The sequence below is a fragment of the Babesia bovis genome, chromosome 3 (assembly GCF_000165395.2).
Source record: "Babesia bovis T2Bo chromosome 3, whole genome shotgun sequence".
In the NCBI taxonomy this organism is placed as follows: Eukaryota; Apicomplexa; class Aconoidasida; order Piroplasmida; family Babesiidae; genus Babesia; species Babesia bovis.
This window is the reverse complement of record NC_010575.1, coordinates 1,506,947-1,523,234: the sequence shown is the minus strand read 5'-3', so window position 1 is coordinate 1,523,234 and position 16,288 is coordinate 1,506,947. Positions and strand designations below refer to the sequence as shown.

Here is a 16,288-nt window from a genome sequence, read left to right as displayed (position 1 = left end):
AGCGTCGTTATTTTCCTCTAGCGAAAATTAGCGATAAAAATATATAAACATTCATAAAGGCATATGTGCAGTTAATGGCATGAATTTCTGCGTTGCTTAAATTTCTTTGAGCCAAATGCGTCTGCATAGATGTGGTTGCAGGGCTCACCGTCGAAATTACTTGCTGCTAGCGATTGTTACTACTGGTATTACCACATAGCACTTTTGGCGATTGATGCATAGCGATGATGTCTACTGTTAGTAAACGACGGGTTTCTAAATGACCTGGATCCGAAAATTATGTCCCGCTATGATCATCCAAATCCCCAGACTCACGGTGTACCGCTATGATATTGTATAGATTTGAGTATCCATAGAAGCATTTTCGCTTGTATAGTTGACAAAAGATAGCACATAACGGGATCAATGAAATCTGGTATTTGTTGCGTCTATCCATTTGTCTAGGAATGAACATAGGAATATGCCGCTTTGGGTTACACATCCTATTATACAAGACACTAAAGTGTATCTTACTACGTTATAAGTGTTAAATATGCTGCATTTGATACTGTATTGGTGTATTACATAGTAATTTATCTCCACCGAAAAGGTAATGCAATGTTGTTTTAACACATGATCATATTAATGATTGTGTTTTAGTCTTTGATCAATGTGGATATACTAGACAAAGAATGTATGTTGCATATAACACCGTATTCCTACTCCCAATACTACTATATAACTCATGGAATCTCCACTCCCTATGTGTCAAGCACCTAATTACATCTCCACACACTAGTTAAAAATTCTGATTCAGTTAAATGAAAATGATTTTCATTTTTACCAATAGTGTCAAACTTGTATTCTAGTTAATTGGCGGTCACAATCATCTATTAGTTGCGATGTCTAGTGATATGCAACCTTCGTCAAGTTCTTCGGAGTTCCCGGTTGATGTGCATCGTCAAATTGATGCCGCAGGATATTACAAAAAATATCTGCGTCAGAATGTGCGTCCAGATGGTAGGAAGCTCCGTGCATTCCGTACTGTTAGCGTGTCGGACCTAGAGGGAAGATATACTCCTCCAAATCTACTTGAGGGAGATGGAGCTGTGATATCATCTACACGCTTGACGTTAGGAGATACACATGTTTATTGCAGTGTTAAAGCGCTTCCTGTTTTTTGTGAAGTAATAATGCCTCCTTCGTTAGGTAGTGACGATTTGCTATCTGTGGACATTGAGTTACCGAAGCAAGTACAATCCTACATATATGATGCTAATGGGCACAGTGCTAATTTGAATTTTAGCATTGCATCTATGTTGTCTAATGTTCTCAATAGTGATGATCTTATACCGAAATCGCAGTTCCGCTTTGAGGATATTTTAAAAAGAGTCACTAGTCAATCTACAGACGCTGTATGTAAATACCTATCTCAGCGCAACTTGATATGGAAGTTTGAGGTGTCTATTGTATGCGAAGAATACGATGGCAACCTTACTGATTCGTGCGCTATGGTTGCTTCATTTGCATTGAGGAAGGCAATGCTCCCTATTGTGCTTCTCGACATCAGCAACACTTCAGGCTCTTATATCATACGTGCTATTGACCAAAAGCTTATAGAGAGTGCTTTGTCTGGGGATGCCGAGGTTTGTTTAGGTGGTACGTATTTCATTATTCATTTAGGTTATGAAGCTGCTCCATAACAACAGGCGATCAATAGAGCAGCAGTTAGGAATAGAATTGGAGAATGACAACCTGGTTGACTATTTATCGCAGAATATATTGCCCGGTTCGTATGTTGGAATACCGCTTACAATTACCGCATTACCATTTACTGTAACCTTTTTGCGTTTCAGTGAGGAAACATTTTTCGTTGATCCAACTAGCGAGGAAGAGCGCCTCGGGACATCAGTGAGTGTATATTGCTTGAGTTTGTCTGACGGTTCATTCGTTACACAACCATTAAACCTAACGTGTTGTCCCGGTATCTCATCGGACATATACTCTGGCTTGAAGGCAGTGGCACTTGATGTTATAAGCTGCATTTCAAACAGTGACATTTAATTTAAAGTCATTTTATCGGCAAGTTTATATAGTGCTTCTTGTTGAGCCACATTCTGTGCATATTTGCTTACGTATCCCAACTGGCACTCATAGTAGTAGCCACCGGGCACTAAATCCGATAACGGCGATGCGCATAGATATCTACAAGCACATTATATAACACCTTTTAAACTTACAATATAGTGTTGGCACCCTCCTTCGGCTTCTTGGTGAACTGGTTGACAATTGCTGAGATAAACTTGGGTAATACAATACTTGAGTAGCGTTCCAGAAGCGGTGTTGCTACTATACCGGGGCCACAGGAAAAAGCAACCGGTCCGCAATTTTTATTGCCGACGTTGTCAAATCTGCGTTGAAGTGCCTGCGCGTGCCAGAGGTTGAACAACTTAGATCGACCGTAGTATACTTGTGCTGAAGTATTATATGGCATATTGGTAGTGTTACCATCACGTAAAATCGTATCCTTGTTGGGATTATAGTAATAATGTGCAATACTTGATACGTTGATAACTCTTGCTTTGAATCTTACTAAGGTAGGCATTAGCAACTTAGTGAGTTGAAAATGTCCAAGGAAATTTGTTGCAAACATAGCTTCTTGTTTGTATGCATTGAGATGTACGTTAGTCGCGATCCCTGCATTATTTATCAAAAAGTCTATGGAAGCATTGGTTTTCAAGATTTCTTCAACTGCCAGTTTAATGGACTTTGGGTCGTTCAGGTCCATTTCCACAAATTGTATCATCTTGAAGTCAACATTTGCCTGTTTTCTTAGGTACTCAACAGCATTAGCACCTTTTGTTTTGTCACGCGCCGTGATTACCACTTTGCAATTCCATTTTAGAAGCTGGCATGCTACCTCTTTGCCAACACCACTTGAGCCTCCTGCCCACCAATGATTACATGAAATATGTTAAATACCTGTTACAATAGCCACTTTCCGGTGCATATCAGTTCTATTTATGAGTATTTGTGGGACTTTAGTTCCTTGTGCTATGGTCTTCGATGCGTAATTGAATACCAATAAGACCATCAGTGGAGTTTGTAAATACACAATCCATGCCAACCAAGGAAAATCGTACGATTTAGCCAACTGTGCAATTAACGTTCGTTCCTCAAGAGCTGAGACATCGAATCCAGAATTCCATAGTGAATATAGTTTGAATAGAATAAACGACAACATGCAGAATATCGCTTGGTAACATGGATCATAGGCACACGCCATAGTAAGCGGCGCTACTCTGTTGGTTTTACTATGTTTATGGAACGCCATTTTGCAGTATTGGCAGTGCTTGAATTAGCCTATGATCGTTGACTTTGTTCGCAACTTCTTCCAATGTAAACCAGGCGTGGTCTATTATATGGTTATCTTCAGTGTTAATGTTTAATGTTGTGCCTGGTATATGTCTGGCTCTGAAATAGAATACCTGGATAAATGAAGTCAAGTGACATGCTACTTACTTTGTTACCCTTGATATCTATTTGTTCGTCTAGTTTGTCAAATGGAATTGTTCTGTATAAGAACGGGGCATACCCGATAAAATATGGGTTATATTCATTTCCCAGTTGCTCAACACAAATCCGCTTCAATGTCTGCAAGATGTGGCAATCTTTTATTGATTACCAACCTGTCTAAGGCCTTCTCCGTGGTAGAGGTCAGTTGTTGGCAGGTTCCATCCATGAACCTTGTGCTTGACTAAGAGAAACAACCACTCTTTTGACAAACGTTCAACGTTTCTCACGTCGTTGTCTACATTTACTTTTTCGACTTTCTTGACTTCCTGATCGCCTCGCTTTGATCGTCTTCTGGTAGGTACCAAAGAAATTTCTCCAGCTAGAAGAGTATCAAGTTCACCTGACACCTCTATGTTAGTTGCAGACTCCTTGTCCGCTTTAGTGACGAGTTTTTCCTTTGAAGGTGTGATCTTATGTGTAATTTTGCTTTCTATGGTAGACAGACGTGGCACTTTTAGCTGGTTGCGCGTTGCCGAGTTCCACGCTTCAATGAACTCCCTATATGCTTTATCTTCTGGCGGTTCTACGTATTCAGTTGGTTGTCTGTCCACGCATAGAGCGAGTTGTACCTTCCATCCACAGTGTTCCGTGAGTGCCCTGGCGCCTGCAAACTTGGGTACACAGCGTAACATTCGTTAGCGCAGTGACTTAATAACACTGCTGTAAATGCAAATAATGTAAATGTGTAAAAGATAGATGATTATTTCAAGGTTTTTAAAGTTTGTCCTGTGTATGGGGAATCACGAAGACGTGGATATGAATTGAATAAGGCTAATAAAATTTAGGCCTTGACAACGCGGATTGAGTTATTTCCAGTAGATATGGTACCTCCAACAGCGTAGACAACAACAACGCTATCACCAGCATTAACAGTGCCAGCTTCCTTGGCACTAGCAACAGCAGCGGCAACATCGGCTTCCTGGTTAGACAATTTTGGTGCACATTTGGCTCTTACTCCGCGACATACGCTCATGTACTTAACCACATGTGGTTCGGGCGAGTACGAAAATACTGGGCAAACAGGTCTGCACTTGGAAATGTGACGAATAATTTTGTCGTCATCGCTTACGCAGACTATGGCAGCAGCATGGAGCTCCATTGACAGAAGTGCTGCTGAGCGAGCGAGAGCCTCCTCATCAGACACTTTAGTTTTGGTTTCGGCAATGGCCTTGCCGAATAGCTTACGGTAAGCGGAACAGCTCTCGGCCTCGAAACATAGCTTCGCCATATGCTGTACACAAAGTGCTGGATATTTTCCGTTAGCTGATTCACCCGAAAGCATGACACAGTCAGTTCCATCCATTACAGCGTTGGCGACATCACATGACTCAGCTCTGGTTGGCCTTGGGTTGTTGATCATAGATTCCAGCATTTGCGTTGCAGTGATGACTGGCTTCGACTTTTCGTTACACTTCTTAATCATATACTTTTGGGCCATGCAAACCTTTTCAAGTGGGATTTCCATACCCAAATCACCTCTGGCAACCATGACACCATCGGCCTCGTCGAGGATAGCATCGAAGTGAATAAGTCCTTCTACGTTTTCTATCTTAGGGATAATCTTAATGTGTTTGCCTGCTTCTCCGAGTACCTTCCTGCACAGTTTAATATCATCAGCTGATTGGGCGAAAGAGAGAGCAATGAAGTCGAAGTTGTGTGGCACGGCAAAGTTGACGATGTCGTTGATATCTTTCTCTCCGAGGACCGGAAGTTCCACCTTTACGCCTGGAAGGTTCATATTTTTCCTTTCACCAATGGTTGCATTGTTAAGTACCTTCACAACAATGTGCTTGTCGTGGACTTCAGTGACTTCACAGGATAAGCTTCCATCAGCAATGAGGATAATGCCACCAACCTTGACCGAAGTAGTAAGCATTGGGTAAGAGCATGATATGCATTCGTTGTCACCTTCAATTGTGTAGTCGGTGGTGATCTTAAGGCTTTGACCATGTACAAGTGTAATGGCTTTGTGATCCTTGAGTAAGCCAGTTCTGATTTCCGGTCCCTTCGTATCGAGCAAAAGGCCGATGTTGGCGTTTGGGCGTTTAGCCATAGCTTCGCGAACTTTGTCAAGCATTTGTTTCTGTGATACATGATCTCCATGTGAGAAATTGAAGCGGCAAATATTCATACCAGCGTCGATGAGTTCTACTATGGCGTCGGATGACACCAGGGCGGGACCCATAGTGCATACAATATGCGTGTGTTTATTTTGAAGGTCATTTTTTTGAATGGGTCTACGAATGGTGTCTAGCGAGATATCGCAGAGCTGGGCAGCTTCTACACCCAAAATGTCTTTCATGGTTGCCATTATGAGCTTTTGAAATTCTTTTTGAATTGGAATATTGGGTGTTGTTTACTTTAAGCTGCTATAGCAAAAAGAATGGAAGGATTGTTAGTGATGTTGTCATATGTGTGGCGCCTTGGGGATATGTTACGACCCCTACCTATATATTTCATGCTGCAGTAGCTGACGTTGTATATATCACCGTTTCGACACATCAAAATTTTGGATAAGTCAAATTTACACTAAATCCCAGTGCCTTTAGCTGCGATATCCTGTTTTTATAGCTTATTCCTTGTGTGTAATGATGTATATAACGCGCGTTGATTATATGTACCACGGGACATTTGCGCTGCGAATCGATGGCATTTGCAGTAAATATGCATTTTTATTCCTATGTTGCGCTGTAGATGAACATAGATCCGGCGACACAGTGGCTAATGAGGACATTACGAGATTCTTATTCATCTTCCGAGGAATCTGACATGTAATCATCTGAAGACATATCTACATCTTCGTCTTCTTCGCTTGGAATATCTTCATCTGATTCCGACTCTTCTTCCATATCTATTTCACCCTTGTATACATCCCGGAAGTTATATCCTTGATCTATGCATTTCCACCCATCCCTGAGGCTATATGCTATATTGTTTCTCACTTACTTCTTTAACAAGTCAAATGACCACATGTCGCTCAGTGTCATTTCAACGGATCCTTGTTCAACGATACCGCCATACACGTACATGGTGTTCCCAAATACTACTACATGCGAGTTCATTCTGGGCGGTGGGCTTGCAGCCAGTGTCACGTTACTCATCTTTTCTGCTTACTTTAGCATATGTCGGTATATCACTTACTCGCAAGGGTTTCCTCATTTTCCATATCTCCGCTATTTTCCGTGTTATCGTTTGTTACAATAGGGTACCATTTCCTGTAGGAATCATACAACGTCTTCCTGCGCTTACTTCTGCTCGACGTTGATTGAGTAGCAGTTGTTGTAGAACGTAGACTTTAATGACGTCCCTCCGGAATCGGAGTCTGATACACCTCCAAATACAACTCCGAAAGTCTTGTAGTTGGCAACGCCAAACCCTGGAATCTAATTATTTGTATTAACAATTTCCAACCTATAGAGTAGCCAGGTCTGCTTTTAGTACTGATTTTTTCCCATACAAGCATATCTTCTTGGAGGACAAGGTCCATGTTTATTAGCCAAGAATCCTGCAGTGAATGCCTAGTACTGCATACAACGTACATGGTGATACTGTCCTGCCACACTTTTGTCTGTATCCTTTACCTTGGTAAAGCCTCCAAACATGAGTATCTTGTTAGCTGTAAATTGTTACCAAAGGGTAGACGGCTAAGAGCATACCATTTTTAGGTGCCAGTAATATGCACGCAGCTCGCGGTTCTGGAATAGCACCTGCAAACCGGCGTTGGCAAACTCTTTTCCAGGAGCAATCCTTAAACGAAAATAAGTAGAGATCATTGTAGTAATGGATTTCGCGTGTTGTATCGTGGAAGCCGCCGAAGAGAACCCAGTGACCATTCCAGGTTACCTAGAGATTGTATTACACAAACAATGCACCCACCATCCTGTGGCCACTGCGTGACGTTGGCACTTGACCTGTCATCTCTACAGGCTCCCAAATATGCGATTTTAGACATAGCCTATGCATGTCATTGAAATGATGGAACTGATTCAGCGTAGTGTATTCTCCTCCGAATATATAAAGGTAGTTTCTGTACCGTAGACTTGATTTACATAAAAGGGACTAACCCGTAGACAGTTGCTTGATGGGCGCACCTGGGAGGTGGTTTGGCAGCAGTATCTACCAGGCGCCATTCGTTCTTGGCGCCATTGTAGATGAATGCATCGTTGTATACAGTGACTTCTACACCGTCATAGAATTCACCACCGAAGAGTATCGCTTGGTCGCTGTTGGCAGTGTGTTGGTTCCAGTATGGACCTACTTTAGCCAAGGTGTGAAGGTGGCGCTTGCTCTGGGTGTTGGACGGCCACCTTCCACTTCAACGAGTCTGCCTTTATCACTTATACTGTGTGTGTATCGGTAGCTCTTGATGATATTTGATATATCAGCTTCTTTGGTGGATTTCAGAAGCTTTTTACGTGCCTTCCGCTCTTGCTTCTCACGTTTTTCAGCAAGAAGCTTAGCTTTGGCCTCTGACTTGCTTTTAGTCATGGTATGCTACAGATTTAAACAATTTTTATATATTGTGTGTTATTTGGTTTGGATGGTGAATATTCCTCTGAGCTGGTCTACCCAGCGGCCCATGAAGGTGTTGCGCCACTTCCCTGCGAAGGATATGCCGTTTTCTCTAATGTCCTTCTCATTGAGTCTTCTATATCGGTTTACATAGCGCCTAAGTTCCTTTCCATTAGACCAGTTTGATGTTATTCTATCCTGGTATATAGCAGCGAACCATCGTATTTCTGTAACATTGGCTTTGGGTATGTGTTGGAGGTACCTATTCAAGATAGCCTCTCCCACCGCGACAAGGTCGAAGTATAGCGCGTATATACATGCACTTCTGCCCATGGTATCTGCTATCTCCAGTTTAAGTTTTTGGGCTCTATCCAGTATCATCATTGCCAAACGTTCGTTGCGTGTGCGTATAGCCGCCATTAATGGCGTCTCGCCATTTGTATATTCTGCAATGTTAGGATTGCACTTGTTATCCAAAAGCATAGCGGCCGATGTTGCCTTGTTCTCCACCACTGCGAGGTATAGTGGCGTTCTCCCATTGGAGTCCTGTCCATTTAGGTTGGCGTTATTCTCAATTAGCATCGATAGACACTTAACTTGTTCTTCCTCTGCTGCTATATGCACTGCACTTACCCTGTTAACATCAGTTTGGTTTATATCAGCACCCTTTTCTAGCAACGTTTTGAGTACGTCGTATCTGCCTATCCTGGCCGCTTGTATTACAGGATTGGACCACACGTTATGCTGTCGCTGCAGTAAGTCTGGATATGCGTCTATAAGCAAGTGTATTGCATTCAGGTCGTTATTACTGATGGCACAGCTTAATACGTCCGTGAGCACCGCTCTTTTCTTCAAGGACTTACCGGCTCCATATTGCACAAACAAAGGCAGCCAGGAACTATCCTTGGTGTAAGCCATCATAGTTACACTAATGCGTCCATGATATAGCCAATTGGTATCGGCTCCATTTTCCAGTAACATACGAATAGATGCGATGCTTCCTGCCTCGCAGGCTACGTACAGTGGCGACTTAAATGTTCGTACATGTGGACTCTTTATATTTACCGGTATCCCAGCGGCTATAAGCTGCGCTAGGAATTGCGTATGGCGCATTTTAATGCATATGCTGAGGGGGGATAGATCACTATCACCCAGTGGTATAGGTGCCTGTTGCATTCTAAGCAATAGCTTTACAAACTTGGGTCTTCCCATTTCACATGCCCTATACAGTGGGCTTTTACCACTGTAGTTCCAGACATTAACACGTGCTCCGCGACGTATTAGCAGGTTGCAAGTGTTTAGATCGTCCTTAGTAACTGTGACCGATATGGGCAAGGTCCACACATCAGTACAGCTGTCGCTGTCATATTGGACAATTGGACAGTTGACCAACAGTTCAGAGCCCCTGTGCAACAATAGCTTGAGACACGGATCGTTACTGTGGTTACCAAGTTCCTCAAGCTTTCTTTGGACGCGTCTTGTTAACGACGAACATAACTTGGTATCCTTGGTCTTAACAGCTTTTGCGAATGCCATGAGCTCAGTCTCAAAGCCGTGTTTATCTAGGAACATACGGCCACCCCGAGACCCTAGGATTTCTAGCTTACAATTGGACAGTGGCGATGCAGTTCTGTAAGCATCCGGAGGTGCCACATCGGTTGAAACTGAACCCACAGGTGACGACTTGGTACCGGCGTCGCTTTCATCAGTATCTGGAGTAGGCGCATACCCTAGGAGTATACTCCTGCAGGAACCGTGAGGCGTGTCCAGCCGGCTGTGATCATTAACCACGTTGTTTATGAATTTACCCACAGCCTCTATGGGCTCCAATGTCACATTACTGAAGCTACAATTAAAATGCCTGAAATTTGGCCAGTTTTCTATGCTCAAAAGCTTGCAAAATGGAACACCTGATATATTCTCGTTCCTGCAGCAAACGATGCTCAATATTTCGAGGTATGGTAACCTAGTGCCCAGTAGGATCTCAAGACCACTATCAGTCAGTTGGTTACAGTAGTCCAGGGATATTGACTTCATTCGTTTGCATAGATTGTGTATGCTAGAGTTAGTATGTGGGCCAATACGGTTTAATAGCATCTGTATCAACGATATATCTTTTAAATTATGACACGTGCTAAAGTCCAACGACAACTTTGCATCATGAGGGATGTTTAGCACTTTAATTGCAAGTGGAAACACCTCTGTTAGGACTATATCCATGTCATACCCTGCAAAACCACGGAAACAAAGCTCTTGGTTTGGATTCAACTGGTAACAGTGCCTGTAAAGCACTCGGCAGGTCTGCCGTAGCATTAAAAGGCTGTGCAAGTCGAGGAATGGCTCCAGATGTTCAATAACATATGACCATATGGCATTGTTTGCATTCCCATTGTGAGACCCCGGGGTTTCAGCCCCTTCGTCCATGAAGGCGCGTGTCCTTGCCATTCTTGTGCGATCGCCTTGGGACAGGAAATCGTTAACATGGTCGCGTGTATCGGAATATATGAAATTAATCAGTCGCGGAATGTCCGAGGCCGATTGAGACATATTTTCAATTCTTTCCTGTGCACTTAGTACCTCGTGCATAGGCAGACTAATGTCGAGATGGTACCTGGTTACCACATCTCTTAATGTTTCTTCATTGACCCATGCCTGGTTCAATAGACGGTCTATACCATTGGTATGGAAGCCCGTAGACCTACTGGTGTGCGGAGTGTGGTTATCCGCAGTACTTCGACATGGTGTATGTACATGTGCCATATTGGGATCACAATCACGTAATAGTTGCGATGTCATCGTGTACTCGTCACCCAGCAGGTTGTAACCTGTCATACCGGATAGATCGAATTCTGTAATATTAGGGCAGAACCTGTAGCCAAGTGTAATGCAATTACTGGCTTCAACATTAGATACATCATCATCGCTACTTTCTTTCGAAGAATCGGCGCCAATGGCTTCATTCTCCTGATCCCCCGACTCCGTAGTACGGGTCCATAGCGAAAACCATCCATTCACGTCCTTAGCCATTGTTGATCAGTATTGAACAAAACTTTCATCCTATGCATCCAAATTCTTTTCCATTGTAGATTCGTAATGTTATCATATGAAGGTAGAGCTACAGAAGAGTATACTATGGACTATTTACAAGATGGAGCCTCGAAATAGTTCTAGCATTATATTATATAATCACTACGTAGTCTTGTGTAAGTATCATTATACAAGATAGGGCCAAATATCGTTAAAGCTCGTTTACTTCCAGGCTTACCTCACCTAAAAAGACAAAACATGTCCATAATCGAGCCTATTCAATTAGTACATACCACACATTCCAGTATATATCCTATCCAAAGTAATATAGCGTCTTATAAAGCAGTAAGTATGATTAATTACTCATCAGAACGTGCAGATGGTCACAATTGGTATAAAAAGCAATACAATAGCACTTGTAACGGTTGGGAAACAGTATATTTGGTTTCTAAATATATCAACAAAACATACTATTTATATGTAGTAAATAGGTCAGAAGGGGACCAGTATATTTACCCACCAAGCAGGCATAGACATGTTACACCCTGGCGAGCAGCTGCAATAATACTGCACCTTTGACTAATTTAGGCATATAACTAACATGCTAGTTACACACTACAGATGTGCTGTATCATAGAGTAATATCTTCACTGGATAACTCTAGCAACGATGTCGTTCGTGTTAAATGCCTTCCAGAGGTTGTTGCGTTCTCCCGTCAGATATACATGCCACGGTGTATTTAGACCGTTAAATAATGAAACTATGAACTCTTCAAGTCTGGTTACATGTTCACGGCGCTACTTATCGACAAGAGAACGTGCAGTGGTACCCAGCAGTTACAGTGAAGCTGATCTTGAAGTAGTGGATTCAATCAAGCTTTTGATTGACAAGCGCATTGCTCCGGTGGTAAGACAGGACGGTGGCGATGTGTCATTTATATCATATGATCCGGAAACTGGTAGGTTAATGTTAATTCCTGTACATAGACTGGAATTCTTTTAACACCGCTTCAGGGTTTGTTTACGTACGCCTTAGCGGTGCTTGTGTAGGCTGTGCCCAAAGCGACATTACACTAAAGCACATGATACAGGGTACGCTGTGCCACTACCTAGATGATGTCACTGGTGTCATGAACTGTGACGAAGAAGGCTTTGTAATATCGAGCACAGACGAAGACAGTGATTACTAGTGATCATAATAATCGCGTAAATATTAACTATATCTGTACGCTGTTGTTGGACGTGATGTCAGTATATGCCAACAGGAGTTTGCGTGGCACAAACGGGGCCACTAGCCATTGCTTTCCTATGCAATGCATTTACCGGAAAGGTACCGTGCAGCGTGCGTATTACCGTTCACTGCTCAATACCACATCGGCATGGTGAGGGTGCTCTTTGCCTTCTTGGGTATGGTGGCGACTTGGTTGTTTTTTAAATTGAAGACAACGTGTTTGGGTTCAGTGACCTTGCTTTTGCGCTTGCGGACAATAGATTTCTCCGGCTTTGCATGCTTAATGTTGTGAAGTGCCTTTGCAACGTCAATGGAACGACGTTTGCTAGGCATGTTTTGAACAGTATCCGTGATAGTCATAATCCTGTGCAACTTGCGAGCACATTTGAACCTGCGGTCAGGATTCAATAGCCTTATGTTATGTAACGACAATAGCGTCATCTGCCTTCTTAATCTGGGTGAATTCAGCTTATCCAATAGATGATGCTTGTCTTGCTTAGAAGACAGCAGGTACTTCCGAAGTGTGTCCAAAGTAGCAATTTCTTTCAAATGTTTGCCGAATTTACGATTACTTTTACGCGGAGTAAAGGCTTCAGCAAGGCTGATGTAACCGTCATCCTCCTCATCTATGCTGTAGTCATCAGCTTCCAATTCATCGGTTACATCCACTAGACTCGGGGCAACGTCTTCCTCCTCAGCAACATCACTTTTCTTAGTTTTACGGGTTTTAACGTGGTTGTTGCCGGCATCATTAATTGATGCCTCCATGGATGCTACCGCCTCCTTAGCATGGGCGTCCAGCTCGTCGTCAGAGCAGTCTATTTTACTATACTGCTCTAGTAAGGGTTCTAAGACCAACTTCACATTATATTTACTGGCGAATGAAGCCTGAGAAAATCTATTCAACAGGACCTTATAGCCATCCGTAGGAGCACCAGCGATATCAGCAGCACGACTTAATACGTACATATATAAGGTCTTCATCAAATGGCGATTGTCATTCAGCAATGTAAGATGCAGAAATGGTTTCATTAAGTGGAGGTAACCAATAGCACTTAACTCAGACCACGAGTTTGTTTTGTCAAATTCAACACGGTTGGCCTCAAACTCTTCAAAAAATACTTGAATAAATTGAAATGCCAATCCAGCACTGCGTTTGTGAAATATGCCTTCTTTATTCAATACGATATCATTGAAGCGATTAATCTCATTCAAGTCCCATTTTCCGTTGTTAAGTAGCTCCAATAGTGCAGCCAAAACTATACGAACGAACAATAGCATCTTGTCTACACGATTCTTGTCCAGATTAGGCCACTCCATGGACATGGACTTAAATAAAGCATCGAAAAATGCAAATCTATTGCGTCTATCAACAAAATGTGATTGAGAATCAGCAATGGTGACAGCAACCTTCCTAACTTTTAGAGGTTTATCCGTCAACCATAGCATGAAATATAAAGCCTTAGTCAGCTTTAGTAAAGTTAACTCGTCCACAAGACATGTGACCTCAGAGAACAATTCGGAGATACTGTTGAGGGCCTGCGATCGAGTTGACTCCTCGCAACTAGCCAACATGTGGCATAGCTTCTGCACAGTTTGATCATCCATTGCTTAACTGTATAAAAAGGTGACATAAAAGAACAAATACATCCACATTTGGGAAATTATAGCAGTCATCAGCTCAACGCCGATGATCAGCACATGGAAGGACACACAATTTCATATCACTTTCATGTAATCTATACCACAAGAACAACTCAACAAGATTAGATACCAATAACAGGTCCACTACGTTCTAGTATTGCCCCGGGGAATGACAAAATAAACCAACTGGTGTCTTTGGCACTCGGGGAACCACAGGTGTAGCGGGTGAATTGCAACTGAATAGTACCCCGCATAAAAGCAGTCAATGTACGGTATAAAACATGACTAAACAAATTATATAGGTGTAATATATAGGGGCCATTTGGCCCTGAAGGCTTAGGTATTAACGACACATCATACCGCCATTGACACCTGGGAGTGTAAAAATGGCAGCCGGAGGGCGCTATGAATCCTACGAAAGCGATGATAGCTACACATATACCGATGATGATGCTTATGATTACGATGATTTCGTAGTCAGCGGGCAAAAGAAGACTAAATCAGCGGGAGCAAAGACCCAGGGATATAACAAATCGCATACAACAGCCACTAAAACGAACTCTAAACAACTGCAACCTAAGCCATCTGGCACTGTATATCATGGTAGCGAATCAAATGCTTCGTATGCCACTGGAGATTCCAGTACTGTAGCTCCACTAGACAAGTTGACTGGAAAGAATAAAGCAGTAACAAGAACACAGGCCGTCCAATCAGGTACGATTACATCCTTAAATGTAGTGGTCTGTGGGCGAGTAGATGTAGGAAAATCTACTCTATTAGGACACCTACTGACTTTGCTAGGAGCAGTAGATTCCAGATTACTTAGAGAGAGCGACATGGCCTGGATCCTAGACCAAGGTGAAGATGAAAGAGCCCGTGGGATAACTATAGATCCGACAAAAGCGTCCGCTATTATAAACTTGAGGGAACCTAGTGAAAGTAACGCAGGATCGCCAACGGAAGAAATGGCTGTCACTTATCCTGTGAACGTGAAAATAGATTTTATCGATACTCCAGGACACCATGATTTAATAGCAAACCTGGTTAAAGGCGCATCATTTGCAAGAGCAGCTATAGTAGTGGTGGATATTTTGGACTTTTTAAAAGAAGATAAATATGGCTACTTTGAGCAACACCTTTTTATTTTGTGGGCGTTAGGAGTTCGCGAATTTATCATTTGCGTGAACAAAGTGGATAGATTAGAAGATGTCCAGATGTACAAAGAGGCTGAAAGCCGGGTTAAAGAGCTCACAAAACCATTTACTGGGTCAACGTCTATCACTATTATACCCACATCAGGATTAAATGGAATTAATCTAGTTAAACGTGATGATTCATGGGGATCTGGAACTTCACTGGTAGAAGCTTTGCGCCAGGTTGCTCGTAAGACAGTGAGAGGAAGTCATACACAAAACAGTATAATGACGCCTCCCGATGCTATCGTAGGCCACATTTTTGATATGTGGGAAAATTCCAAGAAGCAGGTTGGATGTTCCTGTTTTATGGAAACTAAAATACGTACCCCCTCTAAGCTGGTGTCCTTACCAAGTGGTAACCCGGTGACCTGCAGTGAAATGTCCAGCCTGCTGCCAACAAATCAATGTGATGTGTCAGAGCCAATACCGGATAATGACACGGACTTGTCATCACTTATGACTCAGATGAAGCTCACCAAGGCCTCTTCAGCATATGCGTACGACTTTGTTGATAACATGATATTGCGTGACCAGGAAGTACAAGCGCTTGCAGGTGATCGGTTGTTAGTTGACAAGGGTACTTTCGGGAGTATTCGCTCGGGACTCGCTTTCATTAGTGAGACCCAACGGGTAATCTGCCAGGTGTTCGTGTCTCCAAAAGCACGCCATAGGCTGACACTAGGCTTCGACCTTGAGGTTTTCATCGGTTGCTTCCAACGATCTGGAGCAGTACTGTCAGTATGGGAGCGCGCAACTACCGGTACCTGGAAGCGACTTACATCACTCGGCCCTGGTAAGGAAGGTGTATTGCTGCTACAACTTATAGCACCAGTATACGTCCAATCACTGCCCTTGGAGAATGCAAAAAGCGTTGCTCCTGATATGGTGGCTAGCACAGAAGCACAACGTCCATGGATACCACTACTCAGTAGAATACTTCTTAAGGTCGGCCCTGATGTCATAGCAGGAGGCATAATAGTTAACAAAACACCCTAAAATGCTATACACATGTTATGTACATAGACGTTTGCCAATATATTGTCTAAGAAAGGACGTATCCATCGCAGAGTTGCCTTGTATACTGTAGTTACAAATAAACACACACAATGGTATATAGAAGACCA

General features: G+C 42.7%; 9 protein-coding genes across 9 annotated transcripts; 3 read left to right on the top strand and 6 right to left on the bottom strand.

Moving 5' to 3' along the window:
• The first annotated feature begins 766 nt into the window (after window positions 1-766).
• Window positions 767-2,068, top strand: BBOV_III007030 (3' exoribonuclease family domain 1 protein). The gene is made up of 2 exons (XM_001611782.2): window positions 767-1,625; window positions 1,663-2,068. Exons 1-2 carry the CDS (start codon window positions 882-884, stop codon window positions 2,041-2,043), a joined length of 1,125 nt encoding a protein of 374 aa, XP_001611832.1. The 5' UTR covers window positions 767-881; the 3' UTR covers window positions 2,044-2,068.
• BBOV_III007020 (short chain dehydrogenase family protein) lies at window positions 1,714-3,376 on the bottom strand. Its single transcript, XM_051767897.1, has 4 exons — window positions 2,962-3,376; window positions 2,220-2,925; window positions 1,953-2,184; window positions 1,714-1,915 (listed from the first exon to the last, which is right to left on the bottom strand). The coding sequence occupies exons 1-3, from the start codon at window positions 3,311-3,313 to the stop codon at window positions 2,040-2,042; spliced, it is 1,203 nt and encodes a 400-aa protein (XP_051623477.1). The 5' UTR covers window positions 3,314-3,376; the 3' UTR covers window positions 1,714-1,915; window positions 1,953-2,039.
• On the bottom strand, window positions 3,264-4,253 carry BBOV_III007010 (large subunit ribosomal protein L46 family protein). The gene is made up of 3 exons (XM_001611780.2): window positions 3,669-4,253; window positions 3,502-3,633; window positions 3,264-3,467 (listed from the first exon to the last, which is right to left on the bottom strand). The coding sequence occupies exons 1-3, from the start codon at window positions 4,185-4,187 to the stop codon at window positions 3,300-3,302; spliced, it is 819 nt and encodes a 272-aa protein (XP_001611830.2). The 5' UTR covers window positions 4,188-4,253; the 3' UTR covers window positions 3,264-3,299.
• BBOV_III007000 (putative pyruvate kinase) lies at window positions 4,235-5,935 on the bottom strand. Its single transcript, XM_001611779.1, has one exon. It carries the CDS (start codon window positions 5,864-5,866, stop codon window positions 4,337-4,339), a length of 1,530 nt encoding a protein of 509 aa, XP_001611829.1. The 5' UTR covers window positions 5,867-5,935; the 3' UTR covers window positions 4,235-4,336.
• Window positions 5,936-6,109: 174 nt separating this feature from the next.
• Window positions 6,110-8,083, bottom strand: BBOV_III006990 (kelch repeat containing protein). The gene is made up of 10 exons (XM_001611778.2): window positions 7,814-8,083; window positions 7,620-7,778; window positions 7,432-7,582; window positions 7,212-7,398; window positions 7,095-7,171; window positions 6,967-7,060; window positions 6,805-6,931; window positions 6,697-6,770; window positions 6,502-6,661; window positions 6,110-6,468 (listed from the first exon to the last, which is right to left on the bottom strand). Exons 1-10 carry the CDS (start codon window positions 8,041-8,043, stop codon window positions 6,300-6,302), a joined length of 1,428 nt encoding a protein of 475 aa, XP_001611828.1. The 5' UTR covers window positions 8,044-8,083; the 3' UTR covers window positions 6,110-6,299.
• On the bottom strand, window positions 8,063-11,174 carry BBOV_III006980 (Ankyrin repeats (3 copies) family protein). The gene has a single exon (XM_001611777.2). It carries the CDS (start codon window positions 11,092-11,094, stop codon window positions 8,083-8,085), a length of 3,012 nt encoding a protein of 1,003 aa, XP_001611827.1. The 5' UTR covers window positions 11,095-11,174; the 3' UTR covers window positions 8,063-8,082.
• A 442-nt stretch (window positions 11,175-11,616) lies between these two features.
• On the top strand, window positions 11,617-12,313 carry BBOV_III006970 (NifU-like domain containing protein). The gene is made up of 2 exons (XM_001611776.2): window positions 11,617-12,052; window positions 12,108-12,313. Exons 1-2 carry the CDS (start codon window positions 11,764-11,766, stop codon window positions 12,281-12,283), a joined length of 465 nt encoding a protein of 154 aa, XP_001611826.2. The 5' UTR covers window positions 11,617-11,763; the 3' UTR covers window positions 12,284-12,313.
• Window positions 12,291-14,134, bottom strand: BBOV_III006960 (Nnucleolar protein Nop52 family protein). Its single transcript, XM_001611775.1, has one exon. The coding sequence runs from the start codon at window positions 13,930-13,932 to the stop codon at window positions 12,457-12,459; it is 1,476 nt and encodes a 491-aa protein (XP_001611825.1). The 5' UTR covers window positions 13,933-14,134; the 3' UTR covers window positions 12,291-12,456.
• An 80-nt stretch (window positions 14,135-14,214) lies between these two features.
• Window positions 14,215-16,200, top strand: BBOV_III006950 (elongation factor Tu GTP binding domain containing protein). The gene has a single exon (XM_001611774.2). It carries the CDS (start codon window positions 14,355-14,357, stop codon window positions 16,158-16,160), a length of 1,806 nt encoding a protein of 601 aa, XP_001611824.1. The 5' UTR covers window positions 14,215-14,354; the 3' UTR covers window positions 16,161-16,200.
• The last annotated feature ends 88 nt before the right edge of the window (window positions 16,201-16,288 follow it).